This window comes from Heterodontus francisci, chromosome 23 (genome assembly GCF_036365525.1).
Source record: "Heterodontus francisci isolate sHetFra1 chromosome 23, sHetFra1.hap1, whole genome shotgun sequence".
Taxonomy (NCBI): domain Eukaryota; kingdom Metazoa; phylum Chordata; class Chondrichthyes; order Heterodontiformes; family Heterodontidae; genus Heterodontus; species Heterodontus francisci.
The window spans coordinates 49,314,375-49,340,277 of NC_090393.1; the positions used below are offsets into that span (position 1 = coordinate 49,314,375).

At 41.0% G+C, this 25,903-nt stretch overlaps 1 protein-coding gene across 1 annotated transcript in view; it reads right to left on the reverse strand.

The window, feature by feature from the left end:
• The window catches only part of unc119b (unc-119 lipid binding chaperone B), a 69,648-nt gene extending 44,006 nt beyond the window's left edge, over positions 1–25,642 (reverse strand). The window contains exon 1 of the mRNA XM_068055210.1: positions 25,249–25,642. Coding sequence (XP_067911311.1) covers positions 25,249–25,435 — 187 coding nt within the window. The 5' untranslated portion in view covers positions 25,436–25,642. The remainder of the gene's footprint in view (positions 1–25,248) is intronic.
• Between the last annotated feature and the right edge of the window lie 261 nt (positions 25,643–25,903).

Below are 25,903 nucleotides of genomic sequence, written 5' to 3' on the forward strand. Positions count from 1 at the left end.
TGCTAAAATTGTTCATTATTCCAGGATCCTGGATTGCAAAGATAATCCCCGGGTTCTTTTCTCCACTGCAAACCATCTTCCTAAACCCCTCTTCCCTGTCTCCTCCACCCTCACCTCCAACAATAAGTGCAAGGAGCTCAGACTTCTTTGTCACTAAGATCGAGACCATCCTATAAGGAAAGGACGGGGGAGTGGGACTAGCTGAGTTTCTCTTGCAGAGAGCCGGCACAAACACAACGGGCCGAATTGGTTCCTCTGATGTTGTAACCATTCTATGTCTCTGTGATCCAATCAGCTGCCTCTGCCATATACCTCCCTCGCCCACGGGGCCAAACCTCTTCTAAAGCTCCCCGCTGCCCTAGCCCTGAACTTCCGTTCATTCTCTAGTTTCTCTCTGATCTCCCCTCAAGCCCTCTACAGGCTCAACTTGTCCAGGAGACCCACCTCCTCCTCTCTCGACCCTATCGCCACTAAACTGATCACCCACCTTCCCTTCCTGGTCCACAGTGTTAGCTGACATCAATGGTTCTCTCTCTTCAGGTACTTTCCCTCTCTCCTTAAATTGCCACCACCCCTCTCCTCAAAAAATCAACACGACCCAACATCCTTGCAAACTACGCCCCATCTCCGACCTCCCTTTCCTCTCCAAAGTCCTTGAACATGTTGCTGCCACTCAAATTCATACCTCTCTTTCCCGAAATTCCATGTTTGAATCCCTCCAATCAGGTTTCCACCCCTGCTATAGTACATGCTGCCACTCAACAGCATCATCAAAAAAAAGCATCACTTTTCACATGTACACTAACGAAACCTACCACTACCTCACCACCACTTCCCTCAACTCCTCAACTGTTGCTAAATTATTGAACTGCTTGTCCAATATCCAATACTGGATAAGGAGAAACTTTCTCCAATTAAATTCAAAGCCGTTGTCTTTGGACCCCACTACAAACTCTATTCCTTAGCCACTGACCCTATCCCTCTCCCCGACAACTGCGGCTAAACCAGACTGTTCACAACCTTGGTGTCATATTTGACCCTGAGATGAGCTTCCAACCACATATCCACACCATTACCAAAACCACCTATTTCCAGCCCCATAACATCGCCCGGCTCCACCCAAGCCTCAAGTCATCCGCCACTGAAAGCCTCATCCATGTCTTGGTTAGCTCTAGACTATTACAACATGCTCTTGGCCAACTTCCCATATTCTACTGTCCCTAAACTTGAGGTCATCCAAACCTCCGCTGCCCATGTCCTAATTCACACCAAGTCCCATTCACCAATCATCCCTGTGCTGACTGACCTACACTGGCTCCTGGTTAAGTAATACCTCAATTTTAAAATTCTCATCCTAGTTTGCAAATCCCTCCATTACCTTGCCTCTGTCTATCTCTGCCATCTCCTCCAGCCCCTAAACCCTCCAACATAGCTGCACTCATCTAATTCTGGCCTCTTGAGCATCCCCAATTTTAATTGCCTCACCATTGGTGGCCATGCCTTCAAGTTTCCTAAGCCTTAAGCTCTGGAATACCCTCCCTAAACCCTCCACCTCTCTCTCTCTCCTCCTTTAAAGATACTCCTTAAAACCTACTTCTTTGACCAAGCTTTTGGCCACTTGCCCTAACATCGCCGTATGTGACTTGGTGCCAAATTTTGCTTTATGACGCTCTTGTGGTGCACCTTAGGACGTTTTATTACGTTAAAAGGTGCTATATAAATACAAGTTATTATTGTGGGTAATGTATTTTTGTAGGTACAACATAACCAGCTTTACTTGCATGCCACAGTTTAAACAACAAGTTTTGCTCTTAAGTAAGTGATGCCAAATAATGCATAATCGATTACCTTGTAAAATAACATCTAGCCCAACTTAAACATATAACATAAGCATATAAAACACATAGTTCTCTCCATTGTACTCTACTTATCTTTACTGCAGCACTTGGGCACCTCAATAGACATATGGTTCTTTTATTTTCCAATTCAACTGTATCGCTGGTCGGCAATCTCAATGTTCAGCAAAAATTGCCTTCATTATTACTTAATGTTTTATTAGAAAGAATTCCAGTATACAGCAAAGAAAATTGTAATATAAAAAGGAGAACCAGAAAGTGAGCTAGGCTCTTAATCATCCCCTGTGAAGAGAACTGAAGGGAAATGGTAAATATTAGTAAAGAGACAAAGCATGATGTATAAAGAGCACAGAAATCAAAGTAAAAAACAAACTTGCTTTATTTTTGTTTCTTTTGACTTTCAGAATGCAAAATTGGCATCTGGGTGTTCACACAATAGTGATGCCAGAAAACTAATCAGAGAAATGTGGATTTCAGCCAACATTCTGATTAGTCAGATTAGGACCTAAAAATTAAAAATTATTTTCATTTGCTTCTCTTTCTTTCCTCCACCACCCCCAACCAAACACACCATCATTTCTACCAACATTTTTCTCTCTGTTCAATTCAGGAATATTCTGCTGTAAGAAATTGCAACTCTAACAGTCCTAACTAAAAAACTCCCAACTGCTGATGTTTTCTGTCAAAACCCTCAAGTTGAGGAAAACAATGCCACACAAAAGACAGAGTTCAGCTGCAATTTTTCAAACTTCTTGAAAGGCACAGCCTTTCTGGAATACTCATTTTCAAAAATCACCAACTGCATAGATCAATTGGAAGATCTCCTTCCAATTTGCTGAAATTAGCTGACAGGTCACCATAAATTAATTTACAGACACACGGGGGAAAATATTTCCAGGAAATCGTCTCATCCCAGCAAGACTGACTCAATCAGAATTTGACTGCTACTGCTTGGAGATATCGCCCTAACTGCCATCAGTAGGCCTACCAACACTTCCACATTTGGTGGGAGACCCATTCACGAGACAGCAACATCCTGCATGTTCTTCATTTCTCTCACTAACAGCAAGAGAAAAGGACACAATGATATGTAAGCATAACTACTCCAACATCCAACACAAGTGAATGGTCACCAAAAACATGTAAGAAGCCCTTTTACTCATGTCCCAGCTCCATTTTCTTGTTCTCCAACAAGCAAAACAAAAAGAAAACCATAAATTCCAAATTCTGGCAAAAGAAGAACTCCCATTTACATTGCACCTCATGTAAACAAAACATTCCAAGGTGATTTAAAGGTGGGTGGTACACACTGAGCAGAAAGCAGCTGAGAAGTTAGGACATGTGGCCAGAAGCACAAGTGATGAAGTCTTGAGACAGCTTTTAAGGAGAAAAGTGGTAGCAAAGTTTGTGGAGAGTTAAGAGTGTAACAGCATGATGGCTAAAGGTCCCACAAGTTTGTCAGGATGCAGGAAAAAGTGCAGATCAGAATTGGAACAGCAGTGGGCACATGTTGGGATGGAAGGCTGGGGAAGATTAAAAGATTGATGGATTTGAAGACAAGGCCCTTGAAGTGAAAGCTGACAAATACAGCGATGACATATTTTATCGAGATGTTTGGAGATTGCATAGGATACAGCTGGAGGAGGACAGGAGAAGGATATTATGGAGCTCAGTTTTGAGCTAACAATGGCATGACAGGAACTTGAGGGATGGTGGGAGTAAGTTCGAAGCATTGGGAGGCAATATCAGGAGGTGGAGATCCCAGAGGTTTAAGTAAGTAGTCTCCTTGAAGAGGGGAGGCATGAGAGAGGAGAGAAAAAAAACATTAATGCCATTTTTACATTGCACTAACAGTTTCAGCGCTGTTTCAGTTTTCATAGCAATGCATGTGAGAGCTATTTTTTTCCCCTATTTATAAAGTTAAATAAGGCAGAGCTCCACTAGCTATCCACAAGCCTCCTGCTCCTAATGTCTCACTTCCCATAGTTACCAAAAGATGTCACTGCTAACACCAAGCCCTTGCCTTTTTTTGCTGAATCTCAGCTGAACATCCCAGTGGTAGGCATGCCATGAAGATGCCCAAAGACACAAGGAGGTGAAAAACCACAGATAAAGGCAAAGCAGCCACCATAAGCCCATTGGTGGGTCACACTGTGAGTACCTGTATTACTGTTCCAGTTAAGTCAATTGAATGCCCTTTTCAATAACATTCTGCCATTTTCACCAACTGTACAATTTTTAGGCAAAACAATACAACATAGGATAAAATTAATTGCAATGATTTATTTTGCTCCTCTTCCCCAATTCTGAAAGGTTTGTCAATCCTTTCCTTGATCAAGCAACAATTCCAAAACAAGGCAGCTACTCACTTGGGATATACTCAAAAGCAGCCGAAGCTGACACCATCCCTCCCAGAACAAGGGAGTTCCACTCTTCCATCCTACCAAAACCCTTTACCATGCTAAAGTACCACCCCACTCAGATCCATTTAGGCAGTTTTGCAGCCCTACATATATGCCACATATTAATGAAAGTAATACTCCATAAAAAGCCCCACTTCAGAGTCATAGAGTCGCACAGCATAGAAACAGGCCCTTCGGCCCACCGCGTCCATGCCGACCATAATGCCTATCTATACTAATTCCATATCCCTCTATGCCTTGCTCATTCAAGTACCTGTCCAGATGCCTCTTAAATGTTGCTACTGTTCCTGCCTCCACCACCTCCTCTGGCAGCTCATTCCAGATACCCACTATTCTTTGTGTGAAAAATTTACCCCTTTGATCCCCTTTAAACCTCCTCCCTCTCACCTTAAATCTATGCCCTCTACATTTAGTCACCTCTACCATGGGACACAGACTCTGGCTATCTACCCTATCTATGTCTCTCATAATTTTATATACCTCGATCATGTCCCCTCTCAGCTTCCTTCGCTCCAGGGAAGACAAACCCAGCGTATCCAATCTCTCTTTATTTTTATGCAATTTTCTATGGAACAATACTTAAAATCGGTTTTTAAGGTGCAGGATGCACAAATATTTCACTGGATCATCTTCTGCCTGGGTAAAATGGGTCGGGCTGAAAATGGGCAGGAACATAGAGCTACACAAACAAAACTGTGAACTTAAGTTACAACTTAAGTTAGCTTGCCATCAAGGCCAAATTAAAGCATACTGACTTTTAATATACATTTACTCTAAAATGAAAAACTGTTATTTGTAGAAGAAAATATCCATCTTCTGCACAGTTTGAATTTTTTTTTAATGATTGATTTTTTTCTTTAAGTTTCCATTTAATTAAAGAAAACTTTCACTGCATTAGTGAAAAGGAAAAAATTGGTAAAAACCTTTCAAATCCTTGTTCACCAGGAAAAATGCTTCCTTTTACCAGCCTAGTAAACTTTCTGTTAAAGTTTAATAACTACCTTCCTTTCTTGATTATGGAAAATGGTAAGCAAAACAAAACTTAATTTCACTCAAAATTCTGAAGAAGGGCTCGAGAATTTCTCTTTTCTCTATGGAGCAGATCTGCACTCTGCAGTTTAGAGTTGTTAATGGTGCTGTGTGTCCATCCACAAATCTTGATATAGATGAGACTGTCAATTGCAAAACCAGTTCAGACATCTGTGTAGGACACTGCTCTACATGAAGCTTGAGCGTATTGAAATAAAGCAAATGTTAGGGAGTGCCTGTAACAGTAGATTTAAAACAGATGTAGTACTAGCAGCATTGAGTACAATGTCTATTTCAAATCTGTCAATACTGAAATACAACACTACATTGTTAATGAGAACCAACATTTTCAATACCAGTTATTACATCAGAACAGCAGACACAACAATAACATTCCTGATCTTTTCCAATTGGGCATGTGTCAGCTGCACTGACAGCTCAGCAATATACGCATTCTCTCTCAAGTGAGGAACTGAAAATCAGGTCTAATGTCAGGTATTTATTTTTATTAAGACAAAAGCAAAATACTGTGGATGCTGGAAATATGAAATAAGAACAGAAAATGCTGCAAATACACAGCAAGTCGGGTAGCATCTGTGGAGATAGAAACATGAGTTAACATTTCTGGTTGATGACATTTCATCAGAACTGAAGAGAGATATAACAGATTTTAAGCAAGTATAGAGGCAGGGGAGGGGAGGAAAGAACAAAAGGGAAGGTCTGTGATAGGGTGGAAGGCAGTAATGATTAAGTGGCAAAAGTGAATGCTGACGCAGAGTGATAGGGGTGGTAAACAAACAAGCAGAGAACAAAAAAAGGTCTAGAGGAACTGAAAATGATGAAAGTAGGATAATTACCAGCAACTGCTGTCTGAAAAAAATGGCTGCAGTGATTATTCTCAAAAATTGTTGAATTTAATGTCAAGTCCGGAAGGCCGTAAAGTGCCTATTCGAAAGATGAGATGATGTTCCTCGAGCTTCACTGGAACGGTGTAGAGTGTGAGTAGGATGGAGAATTAAAACAAACGATGGGAAGCTGAGGATCACGCTTGCAGACTGAATGGAAGTGTTCCAAAAACAATCACTCAATCCGAGTTTGGTCTCCCCAATGTAGAGGAGACCGTAGTGTGAGGAGTATAAGAAAATCGCTGTTTCACCTGGAAGGTGTGTTTGGGGTCCTTGACAGTGGAAGGAGAAAGTAAAAGGTTTGGTGTTGCACCTCCTGCACTTGCATGAGAAGGTGCAGTGGGAATGGGAGGGAGAGTTGGAGATTGAAGAGTGGACCAGGGAATCAGAGGGAACAGTCCTTTTGGAATGCTGAAAGGTGTGAAAGGAAGATACATTTTGTGATGACATTCCATTGGAATTGGCAGAAATGGTGGAGGATGATCCACAGAACGTGGAGGCTGGTGGGATGAAAGTTGAGGACAAGGATAACCCTTTCATGGTTCTGGGAGGGAGGGGAAGGGGTGAGAACAGAAGTGTGTGAAATGGGATGGACACGGTCAAAGGCCCTATCAACCAAGACGGAAGGAAATCTTGGCTGAGGAAAAAGGAAGACATTTTTACTAAAACATTGCTTAGATTCACCCCCCAGTGTATTTTCTTTTGCAAAGACAAAAGTGAACCAGTAAGGAAAAACAAAACAATTATTGCCTGCCTAATCAATTTCCCATCTTAAGAGACAGTTAAAAGAACACCCAACAGGGAAAGCCACTTAGCAATGTCCCTTTCATAATTTCTTCCTTTCTAAAAGGTGCAGACACATAGTGGGATGCTTGCTATGGATTCATGCAGCCCTCCAGTACTTTGCCTAAATTCTTCATGTGGAAATATTAGTATTAAGTGCTTGAGGAGTAAAAAAAATGAGGGAGCATTGTAATCAAGCCCAATTCAACCCTAATGCAATAAACAGGTAGGCATACTATCCACAGGCTCATTGGACAGCGATCAGATATACCCTTAATTCCTTCTCTCTAGCCTAGAAACACTCATTGTCGCAGAAAATCACAAATCCTAAAGACTAGAGAGAAAAACTCCTATTTGTACCTTTTAGGTAAACAAAACATCCAAAGGTGATTTAAAGGCAGAGTGGTAGACACTGAGAAGAAGCCAGCTGAGAGGTTAGGGCATGTGGCAGGTATTCTTTTTAAAACAAAAGGACGGGATGAATGTGTGTTAGTAAACAGGATTTAAACAGTCCTCCCTCCCATAGCGTTGCTATGTCACCACTAAACTGGTGACAAAGTAATTTTATGGGTAGAAGACAATTGATCTATCTAGTCTAAAATTCCAAATCTCCCAGCAAGTTACTTACTGTGACTCTAGACCAACAGTCCCAAATCCTATTTACTAACATGAACTCATCAAGTCCTGTTTTTAAAACCTCCTGTGGTTTTCTGTTCCACCATCCCTGCTGGTAACTTGTTCACAAATTCTAGCACATTTTTACTGGAAAACAAGTCACTTAAATTTCTTATTTTAATTTGGCAAACATTTGTGACTTTCCTGATCTCTATTTCTCAGTACCACACCAGCAAGTGCACTCCAAGACTGCAAAAAGTGCTAAAAGAAATGTTTATAAATTAAAAAGTCCAAACTCAGCAAAAAAAGACACTGAGTTGGAAAGAAGCCTATGGAAATCACTTGTGAACACACAACCTCCAGAAACAGCCAAAAGGGATACGTAGGAAAGGCAAAAATTCAACACTTATGGGCTCTACGGCAAAATCACACGGGGTTGACAAGTGTGTCTAATTTTCTGGTGAATTTTCAATAAAAGCTGGAAGAGAACAATCTTCATAGATACTATTACAACAGATTGGAAATTACATTCATAAAAATACTGGATTATTAATAGCACTCTACAATAATACTTTAAAAGCAACAGCTTTATGACCGACAATGTAGACACCATAATATTTGCTATTTTGCTCGACAGACAGTTCTAGATTTGTAAATAGTCTGTTCACTGCAGCTTTGAAAAGGGCAAAAACAACCAGCTGCTGTTGATTGGATGTGCACATGTATCACAGTTCGAGACAGATAAAAATGCTTTCAATATAGTGAACAGCAACACTGGGGAGAAGTCCTAGCCATGGTGGAGTGCAGCTGACAGTATGACCTAACAATTTATTTACAGGGTATAGTATCTACAATCCACTGTTGTACAAAATGCATATTATGTATCTTACAAAGCAAAAGTATTTTATAGAAAGGTTACACAGAAAAGGCACGCTTGCATATATGCCATTTTTATAAACAAACTGCACAGGACAAGTAAAAGGATTCCACTGCACTATTACATTTGCCAAGATGCATGCCATTCTAATGAGGCAAGCAACAAAAAGTCTGCATTATTCTACAAACCTCAATATACCATACACTGAACTTACAATACTGTAGCAAGCAATGATATATCGTAATGCGAGTAGGTATTGTAGCACTGACCCAAACCGGTAACACCTAGTAGTAGTATCACTATTGAATGAAGAAGAGCTCTATGCAAATGCAAACACCTGGAATTTCAGTCACCAGTCTATTTTCTAAGGTTTCTAACTATAAAGAGCATTTGTCCTGCTAAATCCTGTCAATACATTGGACATAGTCCAGTGCACTGCCTGTCCAACATTCGCCCCATGCCACACCCATCTAAAGCAGTTTTAAAAAAAACACTGTTGCAGTTATACTGCACACATCACTAATCCCACAAGTCATTCCCATGTGAGCAGAGGAAGATTACAAATCTTCAGTCAGAACAGCCTGAATATGCATGCTGCTCCAATGCTAGATCTGCCATGTAAGCTACGGCATTCAAGGGTCTGAGGCAATCATTCCAACAAATCTCTACTGTTAATAAATTACTTTCGGGAGGGACTGAGAGAGTAAATTATTCCTCCGAATGAAGTTTTAAATTTCTGTAGAATTTCACAATTATTGGTTATGTTACAGTTGCAGACAAGACAGTATTTCTGAAACAGAGTTTCAGATTATTCGAAGTATGGAATTTGGATACTTGCCCATTGCATTACAAAAGATCTCGAACTTCCACTGTGATAACAGCAATAAAAATTTCCAGCATAATTGCAATTAACAACTAAATCACTAGAGTCGAAATAGTGCAGTGATTTTGCTTTAATATTAAACACAGAGGAAGGTTTGGCTGCTGCCAACTTATCTTGCATCTGTAATATAGCATCTCCAGTCCTCATTCAACACACTTTTAACTCAACCAAAATTAAAAGGAGCTGAATGGTTCTGATGAAATGTCACAGATCTGAAACATTAACTCTGTTTCTCTCTCCACAGATGCTGCCAGACTTGAGTATTTCTAGCACTTTCTGTTTTGATTTCAGATTTCCAGCATCTGCAGTATCTTTGATTTTATTAAAAGGTGAATACTTCAATTTTGAAATAAAAGCAGCTTATTAAGACTAATGATATCACCAAAATGCTTATCCTTAGCATTTTACAGCAGGAAGGTTTTTTGCCTTGCTGCAACCTTCTAAAGATCTATCCATTGTATGAGTCAATGTGGTGTTATACAAGTCCATGATGGACCAGCCTAGCTGTTTGAAGAGCAAATTTAATGCTCACTTACAGCAAAATTGGTAAAAGATCAGGACAGCATATACCATCACTGAGAAGACAATCTCCGATCATTTTCTTGTATCGCTCTTTACCCACAATCCCCTTTCCCCTCCCAACCCCATTTCTTTGGGTCAGCCCCTGGTAAAAACTATCCCCCAAGTCATTTACCAATTTTCAACTTTCACTTTCAAATTTGCAACCATCTAGTCTTTGGCATCCAATTCATCATGACATTTCTGCAGCTACTGATTTGCTAAATCACACGCTCTCCATTTTTACTGCCCTTGTCCCCATCAGAACTATTACCCTCTCTCACCTTAACTGTTTCCCTTGACATATCCCTCATCTCCGCTCCCTTAAGTCCAATGAACACAGATTTGAATGTCTTTGGCGAAAACTGGTTTAACCATCCATCACCAGATCTGGTTAGAACAGTTAGGGATTGGGAGAATAACCCAAAAATGCTCTAAAACTACTCACTATTCACAGATCATCTAAGAATACAAAAATAATCTGCATTTTCTCTTCACCACAAACCATCTTCTTAAACCACTCCATCCTCGCCTCCACCAAGTGCAAGGAGCTTACTGACTTTTTGTCACAAAGATCAAGACCATCTATTTGGCTGCCTTTGCAGATTCCTTCCCTTCCCTAGCCCATCGGGACAAACGTCCTCAAGTGTTCTGCGCTGCCCTAATCCTGAACTCAAATCTTTCCCTAGATACTATCCCAGTTCATGCAATGTTCTCTCCGACCTCTTCTTGTCCATGAAACCCATTCCTGCGCCCTCAATCCTATTCCGGTCAAACTGTTTACCACTTGACTTCACCTCCTGTTAGCTGTTATTGTTAACAGTTCTCTCTTCTCAGATACTATTTCTCCCCACACTTCAAAACTTCTGTCATCACCCCTCCTCAAAAAACCTACTCTTGACCCCTCTGTACCTGTAAATTACTGACACATGTCCAAATTCCATTTCCCCTCCAAAGTCCTTGATAGTATTGTTGCTTCCCAAATCGGCACCCATCTTTCCCACAATTCCATATTTGAATTCCTCCATCATATTTCCATCCTGGCCACAGTACTGAAACAGCCTTCGTCAACGTCACAAATTACATTCTTTGTGAGTGTGACCATAATAAACTTTGCCTTCTCAAACTATCTGCAGCCTTCGACACAGTTGATCGCAACATCTTCCTCTAACACCTTTCCTCCATCGTCCAACTGGGTGGAACTGCCCTAGCATGGTTCAATTCTTATATATCTAATCATAGCCAGAGAATCACCTGCAACAGCTTCTCTCCCCCCAAGAATCTACCTTTGGTCCTCTTCTATTTCTCATCTACATTCTCATCTTAGCAATATCATCCAAAAACATATCAGGTTCCACATGTATGCCAAATGATATTCAGCTCTATTTCACCACCATCGCCTTGGATTCCTCCACGGTCTCAGATTTCTCGCACTGCTTGTCTGATATCCAATACTGGATCAGCAGAAATTTCCTCCAAATATTGGGAATACCAAAATCAGTGTCTTTGGTCCCTGGCACAAAATCTGCTCCCTGTTCACTGTTTCTAACCCTAGCAACCATCTTAAGTTGGACCCATTTATGCATACTCTCTGTTTTCTACCAGCCAGCCAATCTTCTATCCATGCTAATATGTTACCCCCTACGCAATAAGTTTCTACTTTGTGCAATAACCTTTTATGTGGCACCTTGTCAAATGCCTTCCGGAAATCCAAGTACACTATGTCAACGGGCTCCTCTTTATTCACAAGCAGGTTACTCCTTCAAAGAACTCCAATAAATTGGTTAAACATAATTTCCCTTTCACAAAACCATGCTGACTATTCCCAATTACCTTGAGATTTTCTAAGTGCCCAGCTATAACCTCCTTAATGATCAATTCTAACACCTTCTCCACAACAGAAGTCAAGCTAACTGGCCTATAGTTACCTGTTTTCTGCCTCCCCCCCCCCCACTTCTTGAATAGAGAGATTATATTTGCTACTTTCCAGTCTGATGGAACCTTTTCAGAACCTAGCAAATTTTGAAAAATTAACACCAACGCATCTACTACCTCATTAGCTACCTCTTTTAAGACCCTAGAATGAAGTCCATCAGGACCCGGGGACTTGTCAGGCTGCAGCTCCATCAGTTTGCTCAAAACCACTTTCCTGGTGATCGTAATTTTGCAAAGTTCCTCTCTTTCTTCCACCTCCTGATTACTAGAATTTTTCTGTATCTTCAATAGTGAAGACAGAAGCAAAATATTTGTTCATTTCATCCATCATTTCCTTATTATCTACTATTAACTCCCTATTCTCACTCTCGAAAGGACCAACAGTCACTTTACTTACACTTAAATACCTGTAGAAACCCTTGCTATCTGCTTTTACATTTCTAGCTAGCTTCCTCTCATAAATTTCTCCTGATTAACCTTTTAGTCATTTCAAACATGGAGTTCCCAGAAAGATAGGCACCAATTTGACAGGCGACATGTTTAAAGGCTTTGGAGAGGAAAGGGAGGTTGGAGATGGGGTGGGAGTTTGCAAAGACAGAGGGGCCAATGGTTGGTTTTTGAGGAAAGGGGTAATGATGACAGATTTGAGACAGAGAGGGGGACAGAACTGAGGAGAGAATACCAGTAACGATGTCAGCTAACATGGCAGCCAGGAAAGGAAGTTGGGTGGTCAGTAGTTTAGTCGGAATAGGGTCAAGAGAGCAGGAGGTGGGCCTCATGAGTAGGATGAGCTAGGAGTGGGCACGAGGAAGAAATAGGAGGGAAACTAGTGTAGGAAACAAGTTTAGGGATAGGGCAGGGAGGAGCTTTAGAGGAAGTTTGGTCCAATGGACTGGGGGAAGGGAGGGAAGTGACAGAGGCAGTTGATCAGATTGTCTCAATCATGGTGAAAAAGAAATCCATGAGCTCCTCGCACTTCTTGTTGGAGGTGAGGAAGTAGAAGACGGGGAGGGGAGTTTAAGATGACAGACTGCAGTAGAGAAAAGAAGCTGGCACTCCAGGATGATCCTGGAATAGCAACCAGTTTTCGCAGATGACAGCAGGCCCCAATAGTGCTTTACGTGATCTGGCTGTGAATGGCTAAACCAGTTGTCCGCCATATCCTTTCAAGCCCGCAGCCCTCAGACTTAAGGGAGCAGAGATAAAGGCCATACCAGGGGAACGGCCAGGGAGAGAGGCAGTAACCGGTTCAATAGGGACTAGGATGTCAAAGGTTTAGTTGAGCAGATCGGTAGCTGCAGAAATGTCATGGTGAACGGAGGGCCAAAGGCTAGACAATTGTGATTTTGAGAATGCAGTGCTAACTGCATTCGGGAAACAGCTTTTTCCAGGGACAGATACAGAAGGAAGTAGGTGGAGGAAGTGGGATGTGGGTGGAGAGCAATAGAAGGAATTGATCAGAGATGGCCTTACCTGTGATTGATACTAATGGGAGTATTGAGGCCATGTGAGATGGCAGGGTCAAGGGGGCAGCCATGAATATGGGTTGGGAGTTTACATGGAGGGAGAGATTGAGAGAGGAGAGGAGAGGTGGGCAGTAAACTGAGAGGAGAGAGAGCATGATGAATTGAGATGGAGGTTAAAATCACCAAGGATGAGAAGCTGCTCGGTGCAGAGGCTGAGGGAGGAATAGAGTAAAGGTAACTCCTTGGCAAAATTGGCATGGTACTTGGACAGGCAGTAAAGAGCCAAGATTTTAAATGGTGAGAGGGATGGAACAAGGTGAGATGCTCAAAGAAGGAGAAAGTGCCAAAAGAATAAGAGAACAAAACAAGGCGAGTTTTGTTCTAACAGCCACATTATCAACTCAACCATCTAGGCAACAGCTTGCAATGGAGAAAAGAAGCTAGGGGTTACTTTTGAATTCCAAGAAGATCCTGGAATAATTTGCAGTTTTCGCAGACGACAGCAGGACTCGGTAGTGCTTTATGTGGTCCGGCTAGATCTAGCTAAACCAATTGTCCTTCATGTCATTTCAAATCTCTTGGACTTAAGGGAGCAGAGATGGTATTCCTATACTTACAGCAACAAGTCTTGTTCAGTTATGAAATGCAAACATTTTCTGGCTGTTCACTTTGTTACAAATGAATTTAATCTGATTTTGCTATTAAAAATTCTCCAATCTATCAGGTCACATCTATTTTTCTCAACCACACCCTAATAGATTGCACATTCTGCAAATGATTATTTTGCTTCAATTTACACTATGCTACTTATTATTCTAGTATCTTTACATATCTGACTACCTTTTTTAAAGTCTCCAATATGATGAATACCTAAGTCTTTGCCATCTGAGATATTTTGGCAATTGGGAGCTTTTATTTAATCCAAATTTAGAAATTCACCACAACGCTTAATTTCCTTCACATAGTTGAGCCTGTGTATCAAGCTTTCTTTGCAGTTACGTCAGGATTCTTGTGGTGGTGAGCATAAGATGAAAGCAGCAGGAGAGTGCACGCAAGCACGGGTGCGTCACACATACATATTACATATGAAATAAAAGTCTTGTATCTAGCATCCTTCCATCACACTTCCAAAGTGTCCATCACATAAAATTTCATCATTAAAGCTTCTGTGAAATTTGAGCAAATCTGGCTTACTTCCCTTAAAACACCCATCATAAATATTTTTCCCAAATCTTTTCAGTGAATGTTATTTCTTTCCGCCTGCACCAACTGCAACACTTATCAAAAGCAACACTATGGGAAATCTGCAAGTACCATTTTAAATACCAGTGCAACAGCTTCACATCAGTGCTCAACAAGTGCTGTAAAATTATGACGGTGCCACAAGGCTTGAAACCAATATGTTACAAGAATAAATGCATTGAAACCAAAGTGCTTGAATATTGTGGGATTCTCTTAACGCATTGCATAAAATTGCTCACACCAGCAGTACTTCATTCTGGTGTTGTACAGTTTAAAACATTGTCTTTTCAGACACACTCAAGCTTTGGAAACGCAACATCTATAATTGCACTGCAGGGTGCTTACAGTTCAAGTGGACATAGGATTTTTAAAAAATTACATTCCCACCATTGTACTTAACTGAAATCCTAATAACACAGGTCATAAATGACTGACTTACTTGGCCATTAAACTGCCTTGGCACCAGTCAAAGCTAAGTGTACCATGATTAACATCATTGAACTCATGCTTTCACTTGCCATATGGCAAGACTGCAGTCAGCTGCTTGGAGTGAGTCTTTGCACTATTCCAGCCAAGTTTGAGAATCAAGGCTTACCAGACACAGAGGATTTCAGAAATTTGAATTAATTGTTATGCTGTACATGTGCAAACTGTATTACAGATACTGGCTGTACCAAAAATTACATTATAGATCTACGATGCATTCAGACTGTGGAATCCAGAACCAAGCTTGCACACATTCTGCAGCCAGAATTTCAATAAAACAGAACCTTACATTAGTTTTCATTTCATTTTTGTCACGATTTATTAAGAGTATGTTACGAATTGAGGCACTACTTTGTGCAGAGCAGTGTAGACATTCATGTTCCTTCCAACAGCCAGTTCTAAAGATTAATTTGCAGAGAATGGAAGCTTGTTACCTGCTTGAGGAAGAGGAAGAAGCAAAGCAAAGGAAAGGAAAATTCTAAAAGTTCATATGCCAGGTGGGGGAAAATTTGCTTCAAGTATTAACTCTACTCGTCGATTGGCATCATTTTACTATTATGCATATTGCGCATATAGCTATGCATTTTCACTGTAGATATAGCAAGCTTTAACACACCCCCTCCCCCCAGCATAAATACCAAAATGAATAAATATGCACAAGTATGATTTCAATGCTTTCAGGTAGATCCAGAAAGGCAATCAACAAAGTACATTCTAAATCAGACCAGAAATCAAAGCTTGAACTTCAGATTTTAAAATGCCCACCCTCATGGGGAAATTGTCAACAATTCTTTCAATTAAATGTTCAGTGTAATAAAAACATACCGATTTTTACAAACAGGAATAGGTTATTAGGCTCAAATAGCACACCCTTTTTTCCACAGATTAATATCACCATAACACTCAATACCTTCCCTTTCCAGATACATTCAATTTTCTCTTAAATCCAATTATGTTGTCTACGTTACCCATTTATACACTACACACAAGCAGAGCCATTTCTTACTTTATTTTTTATTTAGAGATACAGCACTGAAACAGGCCCTTCGGCCCACCGAGTCTGTGCCGACCAAGAACCACCCATTTATACTAACCCTACAGTAATCCCATGTTCCCAACCACCTACCTACACTAGGGGCAATTTACAATGGCCAATTTACCGGAGGAAACCAGAGCACCCGGCGAAAACCCACGCGGTCACAGGGAGAACTTGCAGACTCCGCACAGGCAGTACCCAGAATTGAACCCAGGTCCCTGGAGCTGTGAGGCTGCGGTGCTAACCACTGCGCCACTGTGCCGCCCTTACGGAAGGAAGAGAAATATAGCAAGACAAATTTTACCTCAAAGTAGTATTCCTCTTCCACTGCTTTACCCCAGCAGCACAGTTAGTACACCCTTGGAATTTTGGTTATAAGGACAAAAGAATACCCAAAATATACAAAATGCGCCCTTCAATCACTAACAGGGAATTGAAGGATTGAAATACTTCCTTCTCACTGTTTTAACACAAGCTTTGATAGTCAAACTCAACATATAAGGAGCAAAACATCAAACAGTCACCAAGGCAACCCTTAAAATTGCATATAGCATAAACAAGATGATGGCTGGATGAGTAATTGATAAGTGACTGAATAGAACCCATTAGTCATCAATATAACAAACTATAACATTTGCTGTTTTACATGTCAACATGTGTAAATTTTGGTAAGCTTTGTGCTCACTGTGAAGAATGAGTGCTGAGAAATGGAACACATCCTTGTTTTGGACAGCAATTTCCAGCATCTGGCACCTCCAGTCACGTTAGATACAGAGTAAAACCACCCCCAACTCTTGCACAACAACGTGTCTTAGCCCCAACCTCAGAGTTACCTTATTTCACTTGTAGAATATATTTTTATTTCATACAGCCACCATCCAAATTGCATTCTCCCTAAGCAAGTTTTACTTTGTGCCAAATTTTGGGCAGTTTTACATTGTAAGACTTTGCCTGCTTGGGAGCAGAAGAGGGACACTACATTAATTTCCAGCTTTAAACATCTTAGTTTTCAAGATAGACTCTGCACTTTATAGAAGAGTAGACTTAGAGGTAATTTGATCAAGTTTTATAAGATGATTAATTTTGATATTTTAATATTTATGTAGCTATGATCTATACTTGTTTCAAATAAATAGATTAGCAAGGCCCCGGAGTCAAAATTTCAAGTTATGCAAGGCTAGGCTTGGTTTGATGTCAGAAGATGTATTTTCCATGGAGAATAGTGTACCTGTGATACAGGCTGCTGGCTTGTGCAATGAACACCAATTCGCTGAATTCTGTCAAGTAAGAAATGGCCTGCTTTTAGCTGGGGTGCAGAACAAGACGTAGGCACTTTAGGACATTAATTCAGGGCCAGAGCGCTCTCCTAATTAGTTTTGATCACCTCAGGGGTGAGAAAGGAATTTTCCAGATTTCTTTTTCTCTAATTTGCCTGGGTTTTTTTAATATGCTTTTTTGCCACTCCCAGGGGATCACATGGCTTTCAGGTGGGGTGGATAGGATATGTATTGTGATGCACAAAGCATCACAGTAGTATGTGATAGGTTGCATGGACTAGTGGGTCTTTTCTGTCACTGTTAATATGAATTGGATTGAGTGCACCCAAATTCATTGTAAGCCAGTAAACAGAGGTGCACTGAATTCATACTCAAGTCTCATTGGTGAAAGACTAGTGAATGGCACTATCCAGTCTCCAAGATCATTTGTAGAAGAACTAGCACCCTAGATGATTGAGTACATGAAAGCATTGTCTGATGAAGCACAAAGCCATACAGGCAAGAAGGTTCCAAATTTGATTCTCAATCTGTGCTGCATTAGCTGACTGGAGCACGATACTGCTATAAAGACTGGGCAAGAGCAATATTACAAGTGGCCTCAGAACTAAGCAAGGGTAAAAATTATCGCGAGTCCCTGTTCCTGATCCAGCAACTCCTGTCAGAAAGTGCAGGTGTGAATTCCAAATAAAATGATCAAGCTCTGTTATGACTCCTTCCACAATTAACTGGACCACTGTTAGTGTAGTCTATGCTCACATTTTCAAAAAGTAACCATTTGGGCAAGGCATTGGAAGACTGCCAGCATCCAAGGAATGGATGAATGGAAAGACTGAAGAAAAAAATTTTTTTTTTTTTAAACTTCTTGGTTATTTGAACAAATGGCTGGTCCATTCTAAGTAATTGTTTCTGAATTACAGCTGAAACTGCTAAGATTAAATTGTCTGATTGTAAACAAACCAGTTAATTTCATCAACAGAAGGAGCATAGTTGGGAACTCAGAGTATGAATTCCAGTCTTGGCTCTGATAGCTGCACTGACCAAGTAACTTACCAGCCTCAACCAAATAATTTAAATTCTAGAAGTGAACAATAATCAGTGTAGACATCCCTGTTCCACTTTGAAAGAACATCTCCTGTTATCTCACGCCTGACCTAGCCACACTGCTCAGCAAAGACTGCACAAATGCCTGGAGTATATAAACAAGCAACTCCACCCAACCAAAAATATTTTAGGTAACGAGCTTAATTAGCAGAAGTATAAAGATCTCAACCATTTGGGATGACTGGTAATATAAGTACTTCAATCATTTCAGTTGTAAATGCAATACCAATTGAAGTAACGGGTCAGGCACTGCATCTGTAGTTTTTTAAATCAAGAATTCAATTTAGACAACCTTTCAGAACTATCTGGGAGCTCATTTATGGTTATATTTCTGGTGCTAGTGCACAAATTATGAATTCAATTTCAAAACTTAGATTTTAAGTCATGACTTCTGACCTTCTAGTCTAGAACTACACCACTATACTGCTGTATTTCAGTGTTCAAGTCAAGGTAAATTCTAGAGTTTGTTTTCTGGTTCAAGTGCTGGCCATTATAAATGCCATCAGCCCCCATAGGTGAACTTGAAGTGGCAAATCTAAAATGCCTGTTGACTATTATGATAATTCTTGAAGGCTGTCAGTCATAACTGAAGGATATTCTACTGCTTACTCTTCCTGATTTTGAAAATGCCCTGCAGCATAAACAGGATGGTTTCCCAAAAAGGAAGAGAGAAACTGACCTCTTTCCAAGCATATATGTAGCAAATGCAACAGGATAACTTACAGTCCAATAAAACAGAAAACAACTATTTTCAGTAATCTGAAGTAACTAAACTTGAATTCGACAAATTTAAGACTATAATTCAAAAGTGTGTCTTCATCAATTCTACGCCTAAAACCAGACATTATGCCTGTTCTGTACAGGTTCACGAACTCTTGTAATCCTGAACTGCAGGTAATTTTGTGCATTTGGTGACATTAGTGGGAAGTGGCCAAGTAAACTGGTTACCGGATTAGAAAAGGAGAAATTATATGCACGTATCTAATTGAGTAGTGAGAGACTGAAGAACTGTATTGCAGGTTTTATGAACTAGACAAGAAACAAGCCACATATTCATAAATTGAGATATCCAAAATAAAAAGCTTCCAAAGTTGACTTGGAGTGAGTTTTTTTGGCAAATGTTAACAGTTTAAATATCTCAGAAATTTGCTTCGGCACTGGAAATTCCCCATTCCATAGATAAAAGAACCACACCAGAGAAAAAAGATCCATCCAAATCAAATGTCATTATTGCTAACTGCAAACAGAATACCGAAAGTTGAACAACCAGTTTTGACATCTAATTCTGATGGCATTAGTGAGAGAGCAAAGTTTCTACAAATTTGTGAGCCAATCTATAAGGTGTTCTCAATTCTGTAAGCATACAAGAGTTTCTGTTCATGAGCATGTTGTCTTTCAACTCACTTATGATCTTGTACAGTTAACATCTCAGAAATACAGTTGACATTAGCTTAAAAGCCTACCTATTTAATCCTTACCCCTTGAATGCTTTATTGCACTTTGCTGTTCTGTATTGACTGTTTCATATCCTACATGGATATGGTCAAAATAACTTTCATTTTTACCTGTCACTTCCCAGCCTCCGCTTCCTTCCATCTTAGCAAAGGCTGCTAAATTAGCTGAGACGACTTCTGAGCCTTTCCAAAGACATACAAAATTTTTGGCCCATTATGACAATTCCCTTTATCTGTCCTTTTCCCATTAAGTTTTATTTGCACAATTTTCTTGCTCAACCCAAAAATGTCCTGCATACTCCCATAACTGTACAGATGAACCGAACAAGGAAATTAAATGTAAACAACACTTCGATTTGTACAATAGCAAAATACTGCAGATGCTGGTAATCTGAATAACAGAAATGCTGAAAATATTCAGCAGATCAGGCAGCATCTGTGGATGTTAATGTTTCAGCCTATGGACATGAAATGTTTATTCTGTTTCTCTCCCCACAGATGCTGCCTGACTTGCTGAGTATTTTCAGCATTTTCTGTTTTTATTTCACTTCCATTTGAATCTGTCTAAAACTCTCACTGACCATTCAGGTCTAAACTACAATTATGTAAATGATAGGCTGAACTGTTAGATGACCAGGGCCTGATGGGATCTACCCTAGAATACTGAGGGAGGCAAGGGAAGAAATTGCTGGGGCCTTGACAAAAATCTTTGCATCCTCATTGATGACAGGCGAGGTCCCAGAGGACTGGAGAATAGCCAATGTTGTGCCTTTGTTTAAGAAGGGTGGCAAGAATAATCCAGGAAATTATAGGCCGGTGAGCCTTACGTCAGTGGTAGGGAAACTATTAGAGAGGATATTCGGGACAGGATTTACTCCCATTTGGAAACAAACGAACTTATTAGCGAGAGACAGAACGGTTTTGTGAAGGGGAGGTCGTGTCTTACAAATCTGATTGAGTTTTTTGAGGAAGTGACGAAGATGATTGATGAAGGAAGGGCAGTGGATGTTATCTATATGGACTTTAGTAAAGCCTTTGACAAGGTCCCGCATGGCAGACTGGTACAAAAGGTGAAGTCACACGGGATCAGAGGTGAGCTGGCAAGATGGATACAGAACTGGCTCGGTCATAGAAGACAGAGGGTTTCAGTGGATGGGTGTTTTTCTGAATGGAGGGATGTGACTAGTGGTGTCCCGCAGGGATCAGTGCTGGGACCTTTGCTGTTTGTAGTATATATAAATGATTTGGAGGAAAATGTAGCTGGTCTGATTAGTAAGTTTGCGGACGACACAAAGGTTGGTGGAGTTGCGGATAATGATGAGGATTGTCAGAGGATACAGCAGGATATAGATCGGTTGGAGACTTGGGCGGAGAAATGGCAGATGGAGTTTAATCCGGACAAATGTGAGGTAATGCATTTTGGAAGGTCTAATGCAGGTGGGAGGTATACAGTAAATGGCAGAACCCTTAGGAGTATTGACAGGCAGAGAGATCGGGGCGTACAGGTCCACAGGTCACTGAAAGTGGCAATGCAGGTGGATAAGGTAGTCAAGAAGGCATACGGCATGCTTGCCTTCATCGGTCGGGGCATAGAGTATAAAAATTGGCAAGTCATGTTGCAGCTGTACAGAATCTTAGTTAAGCCACACTTAGAATATTGCATGCAATTCTGGTCGCCACACTACCAGAAGGACGTGGAGGCTTTGGAGAGGGTACAGAGGAGGTTTACCAGGATGTTGCCTGGTCTGGAGGGCATTAGCTATGAGGAGAGGTTAGAAAAACTCGGATTGTTTTCACTGGAACGACGGAGGTGGAGGGGCGAAATGATAGAGGTTTACAAAGTTATGAGCGGCATGGAGAGTGGATAGTCAGAAGCTTTTTCCCAGGGTGGAAGAGTCAGTTACTAGGGGAGATAGGTTTAAGGTGTGAGGGACAAAGTTTAGAGGGGATGTGCGAGGCAAGTTTTTTTTTTTTTACACAGAGGGTGGTGAGTGCCTGGAACTTGCTGCCAGGGGAGGTGGTGGAAGCAGATACGATAGCAACGTTTAAGAGACATCTTGACAAATACATGAATAGGAAGGGAATAGAGGGATATGAGCCCCGGAAGTGCAGAAGGTGTTAGTTTAGGCAGGCATCAAGATCGGTGCAGGCTTGGAGGGCCGAATGGCCTGTTCCTGTGCTGTACTGTTCTTTGTTCTTTGAAGCCCTTATTAGATTACTTTTAAAAATCCTCTTACTTCCTAAACAGGACTAATTTCGGACGGTGAGAATTATACCCCTGTCAAATCAGTGTAGCATCTACTGCATTTGGGAACTGATGTTTCCAATGCAAAAAATCAAAAGATAGGATGGAATTTCAAAAAGAATGAAACCCACAACATAAGGCCAAATCAAATATGATGTTCAGCTAAAGGATCAACATCTGGAAAAAGTCACCAGCTCGACAGTCAACAAACAAAACCAAATCTCTGGTTGTGTCCAAAATGGTTCCAGGAGATAACTGTCTGCAAACATAATTCTCCCCGTTGGTCTAAATACAATGCAGTTAACTACATGGTCTGCAGCAGAATTCATTCACTGACTTTGTCACCAATCACACTCCCACATATTGCTAAATTTACCGATCTTGATCCAGTAGACAAGTGTTAGTTTCGTCACGATTACTCTGTTTGTAATTATAATATATGTGCTGCAGTACATTTGATAGCTTGCTACTTTATGTGGCATTCCAATTATCTGTGACATTTAACAAATGCTCCTAAATCAATATTACAGTGCACAAAGAGACACATATTCACACTGGATTGCAAATTACAATCCATAAATGCGTTGTGACGCATGGTAGATACCACTTCAATTAGCCACCAAATGTCAAGTAAACTTGCTGGATACTGTCAAAAAAAATCAGACCAAGTAAGTAACTAAACGTTCTTTCCTGAAGGCATGTGGAATCCATCAGAAGTTATATGTAACTACCAGGTTTATCTGTAATGGACACAAACAACTGAAAGGTTTTATATGAAATGTGATACTACACATAAAATTTATACTTTTGTAAAAGGTGGCCACATCAGTAACTTATATAGGGTCTATTATGACTGAATCTAAGAAAAAAATTGCCATATCGCTGACTCTCAGCATTTTCCGCCCAAAGCTTCCTTTCTTCACTAGGCTTTCTGATTTATGTTGCTGTTAAACGACTGCATACTAAGAGTTCTTTCCTCTCACTGCTAGATACCCAACCAGTCAGTACAAGTTCATCCTCAGCTTTCACAGAATTAACACAAAGTAATCTTCAGTAGCTCCTCAGCACAGCAAAGTAAGAAAGATTTTAACCAGAGGAATGAAAGTAGTTAATCAAATTATCCAGGAACTCATTTAGACTATTCAGCACCAGGACAGCAACGAGCAGATTTTATCCACCAAATCAAGCAACAATAGTAAAACAGTGCACTCCAGAACTTAGTGAATGCTGTTCTTTTATTTGAATTCTTTCTCTCTCTCCTGAAGCTGCAGGTTCATTACAATACACCATTACATCATCCGAGTAGACTTTCTTCACCCGATCTAGTCAACAGCTTGCTGCCTCTTAGGCGGCATCATGGCCAAACGCGGACTTCAACCTCATCCGACTTGATGCATATATTTTCCAGCATGAACAACTGCACAGCAATCAGCAGCAGCTTTACTTTCCCCACTAACTCAGGATCATACTACTCTCCAGCTACAATCCGATAACATAACACAGACCAACAACTGAACCATGGGACCTTCCCAACCTGAATATCACTCTATCACACCAGGAAGTGCAACTGACCACTGAGTTAATGCATGGTGCAGCCTTTTTCAACATTAAATAATTCAGAGCTGACTCAATGGTTAAACTATGGCATGAGCAGAGAACCACAATTGTACTTGTCACTCATTTAACCTTAAAGTTCATGGAGGAAATGTTCCATTTGTGTGCTCAAATATGTAAAAAAAAAGACACTGCTGATCCATCTTCATTGTGAGTTTGTTTTAAAAAATAACTAGAAAAAGGCAAAAGGATAGTTGGTTCTTTCCAAATATGCAAATATAAATCACTACAGGTCACCAGATTGTTGAAAATTACCAAGTTTCGCACTCACTGCATTTATATAATAGGCAACATGGATGGTTACTGATGCAAAATCATTTTCCAAGGTTATCTGACTAATGATGCAAATTTCAACAGCAATAATACATGTGTCGGTTTTAGATTAGATTAGAGATACAGCACTGAAACAGGCCCTTCGGCCCGAGTCTGTGCCGAACATCAACCACCCATTCATACTAATCCTACACTAATCCCATATTCCTACCAAACATCCCCACCTGTCCCTATATTTCCCTACCACCTACCTATACTAGTGACAATTTATAATGGCCAATTTACCTATCAACCTGCAAGTCTTTTGGTTTGTGGGAGGAAACCGGAGCACCCGGAGAAAACCCACGCAGACACAGGGAGAACTTGCAAACTCCACACAGGCAGTACCCGGAATCGAACCCGGGTCCCTGGAGCTGTGAGGCTGCGGTGCTAACCACTGCGCCGCCCTTTGGACTGAATTTTTGGCACTGAGCTAAATAAGCAATATAATTCGCACTGTAATAAAAGTAAAATACTGCGGATGCTGGAAATCTGAAATAAAAACAAAGTGCTGGAAATATCCGTACATCTGATGACAGTTCACAGACCTGAAACGTCAACTCTTTCTCTCTCTACAGATGCTGCCAGACCTGCTGAGTATTTCCAACATTTCTTGTTTTTATTTCAGATTTCCAGCATCTGCAGTATTTTGCTTTTGTTTAAAGAGTTCTATTTTCTTCCACACCCACATAGACATCTACTAAAGCTTACTGGGTATGTATGACTGGGTTTCCAGTTAACTACATCCCCACTTTATCAAGTAATCTGACTTGGCGATTCAACTAAAAAACATACATTTTAGAAACGGTGGAGGGATGCTGGTTCAATCAAGGCAAGATATCTCTTAGGGCCCTTTTCACCACCAACTAGCCCTCTATCACTGGTGTTCATTAATTTAGAGATGAATAGATTAAGTAGGGCGCTTCCTTCGAAGGATCGGAATAGGCTAATTAAAACGAAAATTAACAACACATCAAGAGTGTCTTAAATTTACTAAATGGATGGGAGAAAAGTCACTGCAACTAGATTACAACCTTCCCGATTCTTATGAGAGCCCCGAGTCTCAGCCTAATCACCCAGAAGGCTACAAGCCGGCCGACCGGACACCGATACCACCCACCCCCAACTGCGAGGGGGAAGCCAACGCTTACAATCGGTGGCGTTCTGCAGACATAGCACGTTGAGCGGGTTGATGCAGTCATTCTGCAGCAGCTCGGCCTCGGTGATGGGGGTCAGGCCCTCGGGCTCCGGGTTCTTCCTGCTCTTCATCCTGTTGAGCACGCTGCCGCCCTGCTTCTTCAACTCGGTCCCGTCCGCCCTGTTATCCGAGTTACTCATCTCAACGGTGATCCAAACACACGGACCGGGGGAAGGAGGAAAGGAGGGGAAAGAGGGAGGAGAAGTGCGAGCAAACTTTAAACCGCCTCGGAACTTTCTCTCCCAGCCCCAGCCCTTGCCCTGCCGCTGGGTCGCTCCTTCCTGAGCAGCAGCCCGGCCAGCCTCCGGTCGCCGCCGCTGATATCAAAATGGCGGCTGGTCCAGAGGACTCGGTATCTATGGAGAGGAGGCGCCGGGGTCACCGCCAGCCAATCAGGCGGCCTCCCGGGTTCAGCTCAAAGTAACACAAGGAGCTACAGGTTGCACATTGCATCTTTTCAACACTGCTGGCTGCAGCAGTCTTTTTAACCAGTCTGCATATTCATTCTATTTGGTCTTCTGGGATCCATTCTAATTTAATGTGATTCGACTGAAAATATAAATGTAGCATTTAAAGAGCAAATCTTTGCATCGTTTTTAAAGAATCCT